General features: G+C 55.8%; 1 protein-coding gene across 1 annotated transcript; it reads left to right on the top strand.

The window, feature by feature from the left end:
• The first annotated feature begins 3,139 nt into the window (after positions 1-3,139).
• Positions 3,140-8,526, top strand: MYOG (myogenin). The gene is made up of 3 exons (XM_065649439.1): positions 3,140-3,657; positions 6,757-6,838; positions 7,973-8,526. Exons 1-3 carry the CDS (start codon positions 3,178-3,180, stop codon positions 8,092-8,094), a joined length of 684 nt encoding a protein of 227 aa, XP_065505511.1. The 5' UTR covers positions 3,140-3,177; the 3' UTR covers positions 8,095-8,526.
• The last annotated feature ends 155 nt before the right edge of the window (positions 8,527-8,681 follow it).

The raw sequence follows: 8,681 nt of genomic DNA, 5'->3' as shown, positions 1-8,681 counted from the left end.
ACTGTGTGTTTGCAGCTCCATGCACCGAGCAAGGATGTGCACAGGGTGTGTGCAGCTCCGAGCACGGAGCAGGGACGTGCCTTGGGTGGGTGCAGCTTTGTGCACCAGACAGACATGTGCACTGGGCTGCAACCTCTTTATGTACTTCCCTGGAACTCAGCGAACCAAGACCATCATCCATAGTGGGAATGCAAAACATTCGGAGCAGCCCCGAGGGCACCTCTCCATGACCCTGTGCCGTGGATCTGGCCACCAGCTTGGGAAGCTGCCCCAGAGGAGCAAGGACAAAGCCTCCTGGCTGGGATTTTCTCAATGGACGGGTATTTTTAGCTCGGCCCTCGTGGCTGCCTGTCCCCGCCGGCTGTGACGGGGTGAGCCGTCCCCGCGAGGCCTCCGCCAGCCCAGAAGGTCACCCCGTGACGGATCGCAGCACGTTCTGCCCGGCGCTCACACAGCGTCCCTTTGTGTCCCTCCCAGCCGCCCCCATCCATCACTGCTAACCTGACAGCCGGCAGCAGAGCCCTAATCCCCCACCAGCTCCGAATTACCCGGGGCGCAGCCTGCAGCCGCCGCGGGCACCCAGGGGACCCGGGAAAAGCCACCCGGATCGCCCGTCCCCCAGCAGCCGGCTTTGCGGGGTGCTCAGGGGAGTGCGGGATACGATGGGAGCCCCTTGCTTCTCCAGACACCGGCGTCCCTCAGTGATGGCTGCTCGCGCAGCGGTTATCGTTATCGCTGATTTGATACCCACCGGGAGGGACCTGCTGGACCCACGGACCCCGTTGTGTCGTAGAATCACAGAATCGTTTTGGTTGGAAAAGACCCTCAAGATCATCGAGTCCAGCTGTTCCCCCACCCCTGGCACTGCCCCATGTCCCTGAGAACCTCATGTCCGTCTGTCCAACCCCTCCAGGGATGGTGACTCCAGCACTGCCCTGGGCAGCCTGTTCCAATGCCCCACAGCCCTTTGGGGAAGAAATTGTTCCCCAGATCCAACCTCAACCTCCCCTGGTGCAACTTGAGGCCGTTTCCTCTGGTCCTGTCGCCCCACTGTGTCTGAGATTGGGGTCAGCCTTGGCACAGAGGGTCTGATGGAGCAGCAGAGCCGCGGCTGGGCTGGCACAGCATTACCTGTCTCCCCGTGTCGGTGACAGCGTGGACAGCGTGGATGGGACACCCAAAAAGCACTGGGGTGAATGCAGGTGCTGGAGCTGCCACCCCAGTGCGGGGTCCTTCCCCAGTCCCCATCCTGAGCTGCTCCTGGGTGACCTTCCCTCCGTGTCCCCATGAGCTGCCTCCACTGCCCGCTCAGCCGCAGGGACTCGGTGGCCTTGGTGGCCCATCAGGGCTGCCTCGACCCAGGGAAAGGCCACCGGGGTGGCCGCCGCCTGCTCTACCGATGCTGCCCCTGTTTTATGAAGTGCTAAATGTTTGACCGCTCTCTTGTCCGGGTCTGCCACATGCCCCGCGGAGCCAGTTATGTCACCACCAGCTTCCTCATCCTCCGAACACCCTCTTGCAATTAAAAAAACCCCATTTGTATGGTCCTGCAGGGCATCGCTCGCCCAGGGACCCGGCTGCAGCTCGAAGGGCTCGCCAGGGTCATGTCCACAAGCAAGTGCCACTGAGAAGGGTCCCCACGAGTGAGTCAAACTGCTGGATGTGACGAGGTGAGGTTGATGTGGAGCCCTTGGGTTCAGGTTATCCCCTCCTAGCGGCTTCACGCCTGCCGCTGGCTCCTCTGCAGTTCTCAGGGACAAATCTTGCTTCTTCCTCGCTCTTTTGGTGCTTCCACCTAACGCAGGGGCCAAGCCAGTGCTCTGATTTCTTTCCTTCTTGCGTATTTTGGGGGTTTGATTGACCCTGGCGAGTGCAGAGGCTGTGCCAAGGGTGAACCCTGGGGCCGTGGGTCCTGCTTTCCTTCCTGCAGATTTTTGATAGATTCTAAAACTGTGGAGAGAGCAAATCCCCAGGACTGAGAGCCGGGGAGAGCTGGAATCAGAGTGAGGATGCGCTATAAAGCTCTTAGCCCCAAAGAAATCACAGCAAAGAGAGAAGAGCATGGTGGCAGGTGCCCAAAAGGCTAGAAATCAACCCAAAGTGGGGAAGGGAGCTGGCAGCGGGCACAGGGAATGTGCCGGGGTGGGGGGATTTGGGGAAGGAAAATCCCGGCAGGGTTGGCCCTGTGCTTGGCTGACATTCTTTCCACTGACCGATCCCTCGCCTGGAATCTGGCCTGGAGCAGGAATAGGAGGAGAGGGGAGATGGTTTCTGACGTTCCCGATGGAAAAAAAAAAAATAATCCCTTCGGAAAAGACAAAGCTGGAGTAACATAGTCGAGCAGTTGGAGTCTGTAGGGAAGGGCTGGGGATGGGTTAAAATCTCACCCACGCTGCTGCTCGTGCTGGCCCGTGATTGTGCCTCAGTTTCCCCGTTGGGAAGGGGTAACTGATGTGTCTTTGTTGGGAGAGGGGTGCGGCAGGACAGCGTTGGGGCTTTGGTCTATCTGCAAGTACAGATGGACTGGAGATGAGCTGGGGTGGGACAGCAGCGGGGACACACGGGAGAAGGTGTCCCTTGGGTTTCGTGCAGAGGAGAAGCCACGAACGTGGATTTTGTGCCAAGAATGCTGCTCTGGGATAAGGGACTTGACCAAGGACCTTCAGGAAGCCCATGGTGGAAGAAAAGCAGGCCCCAGGGTGCGGGGGTGCAAGGGACGAAGGCAGCAGCCACAAAGTGACAAGGGTGGCCTGGCCACGAGGCCACCGTGGGCTCCCCCCAACCAGCCTGTAACTGAAGGGACCAGATGATGCAGGAATGCCGGGGGGGAGCTGGCAGCCACCCGCCGTCCCCGCTGGCACCCCTGGGCTCGAACAAAGCCCTTGTTCGTGGGGCGACGAGCTGCCCTCCCCACCGTGCCAGCTCCCCCGGACCCCCCCGGCGCGGCCGCGGTCTGGGGCAGCGTAATCCCCGCGGGGAGAGCACATGAAATCAGATGGACAAGTTTTGATGTGAGGCAGCAGCTTAGGCTGGGCTCAGGTTTCCTTTAGGTTTTCTATATTTATCTCCGTGATTTAATGCCAGCGCCGGGGTTTAAATGGCACCAAACAGTTGGCGTGGGGAGAGGGAGCAGCCATCCCCGAGCCGCGCACACATCCCCGAGCCGCCTGCGCACCCATGGAGCTCTTTGAGACCAACCCGTATTTTTTCCCGGACCAGAGGTTTTACGATGGGGAAAATTTCCTGGGCTCCCGTTTGCAAGGCTACGAGCCATCGGCGTTCCCCGAGCGGCCCGAGGTGGCCCTGTGTCCCGAGGGCAGGGTGGCTTTGGAGGAGAAGGACTCAGCGCTGGCCGAGCACTGTCCCGGGCAGTGTCTGCCGTGGGCGTGCAAGGTTTGCAAGCGCAAGACGGTGTCCATCGACCGGCGCCGGGCGGCCACGCTGCGGGAGAAGCGCAGGTTGAAGAAGGTGAACGAAGCCTTCGAGGCGCTGAAGCGCAGCACCCTGCTGAACCCCAACCAGCGGCTGCCCAAGGTGGAGATCCTGCGCAGCGCCATCCAGTACATCGAGCGCCTGCAGAGCCTGCTCAGCACCCTCAACCAGCAGGAGCGGGAGCAGAGGGACCTGCGCTTCCGTCCCGCCGCCCCGCAGCCCGGGGTGAGTGTCCCCGAGTGTCCCCCGGGGCCCCCAAATCTGGGCTGGGCACCAGCATGGGGATGGTGACCTGTGGGAGTGATGGTCTATGGGGGTGATGCTCTATGGGGGTGATGACTTTTGGGGTGATACTTTATGGGGGTGACACTCTATAAGGGTGGTGCCCTATGGAGTGGTGGTCTATGGGGTTGATGTGCTTTGGGGGTGATGCTCTATAGGGGTGAAACCCTATGGGGGTGGTGGCCTATGGGGGTGATACTTTATGGGGGGGATGCCCTATGGGGGTGATGCGCTTTGGGGGTGATGCTCTATGGGGGTGGTGGTCTATGGGGGTGATGTCCTTTGGGAGTGATACTTCATGGGGGTGACACTCTCTAAGGGTGATGCCCTATGGAGGTGGTGTTCTATGGGGGTGATGGTCTATGGGGGTGATGACCTTTGGGGGTGACACTCTATAGGGGTGTGATGTGCTTTGGGGTGATGCTTTGTGGGGGTGATACTCTATGGGGTGGTGGTCTATGGGGGTCACGCTCTCTAGGGATGATGCCCTAGGGGGGCGTTGCCCTATGAGGGTGATGGCCTATGGGGGTGATGTTTTATGGGGTTTATACTTTATGGGGGTGATGCCCTTTGGGGGTGATGCCCTGTGGGGGTGACACTCTATAGGGGTGCTGCTCTATGGGAGTGATGCCCTGTAAGGGTGATACTCTATGAGGGCAGCACCCTATGGGGGTGACACCCTATGGGGGTGATGCTCTATGGGGGTGATGATCGGGGCACTGGGTTCTGCTGGGGAGCCCTGGGGCCGAGGCAGATGCTGGTGTCACGAGCTGGTGAATGTGTCCTGCACAAAGGCTGAGAGCAGCGATGGTCCAGCCCAACCGGGCTCTCGGACAAAGGGGCCAGTAGCCGTCTTTCCCTATGTATACATCTATAGATTTATGTATGGATGTAGTGAGGGCTGCGTGGTCCAGTGCTGGAAATGCAGTGAGCGCAGCACATGTGCTTGGGCTTGAGAGGGATGATAAAGGCAAAACCAAGATAAAAACAAACACCCCCCCAAAAAAAAAAATTTAAAAAATAAGTTAAAATAAGGAGATTAAATGAATAAAATATAAAATAAAATTAAATCCCCCTGCTCACAGACACACACGCTCCTGGTTTCTCCCTACAAAGTGACACGACCCACAAAGCCCCTGAGCAAACACCATCGGGGGGGTCACCACGGGGGGGTCTGGGCAAGTGCTTCCCTGCAGCTCTGAGGATCTGGATATCAAAACGTATAGATAGATAGAGATGTAGATATAGGTGTCGGTGTTGGTATAGATGATGTAGATAGATGCAGATGTAGAGGTAGGTATAAGCATAGGTCTTGATGGTATAGGTGCAGATACAGATGATAGAGACACAGGTTATACAGATAGATGTAGGTGTAGAAGTAGATACAGGTGATACGTCTATGGATATAGATACAGGTAGATATAGATAATATAGGTAGATATAGATATGGATATGGATGTGGATATTGATATGGTTATAGATGTAGATATAGATATATAGATATAGATGTAGATGTAGATATAGAGACATAGATATACATAGCTAGATGTAGATATATAGATATAGATATAGAGATAGAGATATAGAGATAGAGATATATAGTTATAGATTAGATAGATATAGATATAGATATAGATATAGATATAAGGACAGAAAAGTGGAATTCACCAAGATTCCTCTCCTTTCAGACTAAAGGATTTAAGGAGCAAACTAGAAAGTACCCTTGTAGCCCAATGTGGTACATTTAGAGGCTGAATAAAGGACTCAAAAGGCTTTTAAGCTCCATCCTATATAGACTTTGGACTTGCTGGTGTAAACCCAATATATCCACTTGGGTTTGGTTTGGGCTGATTTGTTGGCTGTTGCTGCAAATGCGCCCAAAACATTGCAGGGCAGTTCCCGTGTCGCGGCTGCTCGGAGTTGTCCCTTCTCCAAGGCATGGCCATGGGGTTCATATATGGAGTGCGAAATCCAATATGTTTTGGGAAAAAAAAATCCTATCTGTAAGAATTCCCTACTTCGCTGGGAACTAAATCCAATTGTTAATTAATTAGCCTGTGATGCTACAAGTTTGTAGACCCAAGGTGCCATTTCTAGGCTGCTACAAATAGCTGGGTCCTTGGGGTTGCTCCTATAAATCATATTTTGTGTTTAATGCGGGCTGGCATCCACTTCCAAATAAAGATACACAGACAAAACCAAAAGTTAATTCTGAGCTTTGTTGAGTAACGCTCTCATTTTTCAGGCTGTCAGCTCTTTTCTCTGAAATAGCCGTTCAGCCCCAAATCCACAAATCAAACTGCCAAAAGATCTTCCCCAGAAATCCCCTTGGGATGGCCTGGGGGTGTCCAGTCCCTGCGTTGTTTTTTGTGAGCCCGAGTAGGTGATTTTCAACAAAAAGCGGTTTTGCCAAAGTACGTTTGTCCATCTCTGGCCCTTTCTCAGAGTCACTGAGCAAAAAGAGTTTTTTTACCTGCAGTGAGTGGACAGTTTCATTTCTCCTGTGTCCAGAGCCACAAACTGAGATTTTTTTCTGCCTTTATGGTTCATAGAATCACAGAACAGTTTGGGTTGAAGGGACCTTCAAACTCATCCAGTGCCCCCCCTGCCATGAGCAGGGACATCTGCACCAGCTCAGGTTGCTCAGAGCCCCGTCCAGCCTGGCCTGGGATGTCTCCAGGGATGGTTCAGCCACCACCTCTCTGGCCAACCTGGGCCAGGCTCTCACCACCCTCAGGACAACAATTCCTTCCTCATGTCCAGCCTGAATCTCCCTCCTTTAGTTTAAAACCATCACCCCTTGTCCTATCACAACAGACCCTGCTAAACTGGTTAACGAAGCATCTGCCCCCGATGGGTGATGGGGACCCGAAATGATGTCGGCTCCTGAGGCATCTTTGCGGGTGGGGATGGATGTTCCCACCTCCGCAGAGGGATTGTGCTGTGGGGATGGGCGCCCCCGGGGTGTTTTAGTGGTGGCTGGTGGGGTTTAGTGGGGCCGGGGGCTGTGAGACCCACAGTCTGTATCTCGGCTCCTTGCAGGCGGCCGGCGAGTGCGGGTCCGGCAGCTCGTCCTGCAGCCCCGAGTGGAGCAGCCAGCTGGAGTTTGGCACCAACCCCGCAGGTAAGGTCATCCCCATGTCCTGCAGCCTCGCTGGGCTCTGGGGGGGACAGCTGTGGGGACACTGCAGTCCTGGGGCAGAGCATCACTGAGCCAACCCCCCCCAGGCAGGAGATGCTCAGAGTAGAGGACAAAAGGAGCCTTGTCCTCCTCTGCCCACCCCGCTGTTGCAGAGAAATGAGCTCATAAATCCTCCAGTGTTTCCTTGGCTGGATGCTTAGAGACTTCGGGCTTCTCCTGCTGCCTGATTTCCCCACGATATCTGTTCTTTGTGAGCCATGGAATTAGCAGCCTGGTCCCCATCAAGGGTTTGTCCCTCACTGTCCCTTGGCTCAGCTTTGCCCGCAGCGGTGCTGAGCATCACTGAGCATCACAAACCATCGCTGCCCCAGGCTCCCCATGCCCCTCTGCAGCTGCTGATTTTTTTTCCATTATTGCAGTCAACCCCCTCCAAATCCACCTGTTTTTTTCCCCCAGGGATAGAAACTTAAACCTCGTTTGCCAACAGAGAATAAAACATAAAAAATATCCAAAAGTTTCAGTCCCTCTTGCTCTCTCCAGGGGAAGGTCCAAATCCCTCAGGGCAGGAGCGGGAGTGGGTCCCCAGGTCTCTCCAGCCATGTGGTGGGATTGTGGGGTCTCCTCTACGTGGAGCCAGAAGCTGTCCCCAGCGCATGGTCCCTGTACCCGCACATGGTCCCTGTCCTTAGCACAAAGTTCCTGTCCCCAGCACACGGTCCCCATGCCCAGTACATGGTCCCCATCCCCAGTACATGGTCCCTGTTCCCAGCACATGGTCCCTGTTCCCAGCACATGGTCCCCATCCCCAGCATATTGTCCGTGTCCCCAGCACATGGTCCCTGTCCCCAACACATGGTCCCCATACTCAGCACATGGTCCCCATCCCCAGTACATGGTCCCCATCCCCAGCACATGGTCCCCATCCCCAGTACATGGTCCCCATCCCCAGCACATTGCCCGTCCCCAGCACATGGTCCCCATGCCCAGCACATTGTCCCTATCCCCAGCACATGGTCCCTGTCCCCAGAACATGGTCCCCAGCCCCAGCACGTGGTCCCTGTCCTCAGCACATGGTCCCTGTCCCCAGCAGAGCCATCATGCCCTTGCTCTCTGCAGATCACCTCCTGGCCGATGACGCGGCAGAGGACCGCAACCTCCACTCGCTCTCCTCCATCGTGGAGAACATCGCCGTGGAGGACGTGGCTGTGACGTTCCAGGAGGAGCGGGTTCAAAACTGAGCCGGCACAACACCCAGTGGCTCTTCGACCTGGTGATGGGGTGGGAATAAGATGCTGGAAGGGTCCAGCCGCTGGAAATCGTATTTACCCCTCCGGCGTCGTGGACCACACCGCTGGAACTACTCACCTCCATTCCCACTCCTCGCAAAACGCTCCCGCTCGCCCAGCTGGGAAATGCCGATGGGGAGAGGTGGGATCTTGGCGGTGCCGTGGCCCCGGTTCCCGTGAGGGCGGCCGCCTGGCGTCGGGCTCTGCACCCCCCGTCTGGGGGCGATCGGTTTTTGGGGGCCAATGTGTGTGCTGGGTTCGCTTGCTGATTTTTTTTTTTCCCAAGATGCTCTTTGACCAACGCGTCTCTCCGGCTGGTGTCCTGCGGGTGCCGAGCCCCGCGGAGGCTGCGCGCACCGTCTTTTCTACTGATCTCTGTGTGGAGTTGCCATTTGTTTTTGTTTTTCTTAATTATTATTTTTGCTAACTTATTTGGATTTTTTTTTTTTTTTTAAATAAAGGCATTTGTTTGGACTGCTCAGGGCTTCCTTTACTGCCGTCCTCCTCTGTGCAAGTCTCTCCTAATTCCCAGGTTGGGG

The sequence above is a fragment of the Caloenas nicobarica genome, chromosome 21, assembly GCF_036013445.1.
Source record: "Caloenas nicobarica isolate bCalNic1 chromosome 21, bCalNic1.hap1, whole genome shotgun sequence".
NCBI classification, from domain to species: domain Eukaryota; kingdom Metazoa; phylum Chordata; class Aves; order Columbiformes; family Columbidae; genus Caloenas; species Caloenas nicobarica.
This window is presented reverse-complemented; position numbering and strand designations above follow the sequence as displayed.

What these genes read in the sequence shown, in the direction of transcription:
- MYOG (XM_065649439.1), top strand. Translation starts at nt 3,178, where the DNA reads ATGGAGCTCTTTGAGACCAACCCGTATTTTTTCCCGGACCAGAGGTTT. An exon ending in CCGCCGCCCCGCAGCCCGGG is followed by an intron (nt 3,658 to 6,756) that starts GTGAGTGTCCCC and finishes GGCTCCTTGCAG; the next exon opens with GCGGCCGGCGAGTGCGGGTC. An exon ending in GTTTGGCACCAACCCCGCAG is followed by an intron (nt 6,839 to 7,972) that starts GTAAGGTCATCC and finishes TGCTCTCTGCAG; the next exon opens with ATCACCTCCTGGCCGATGAC.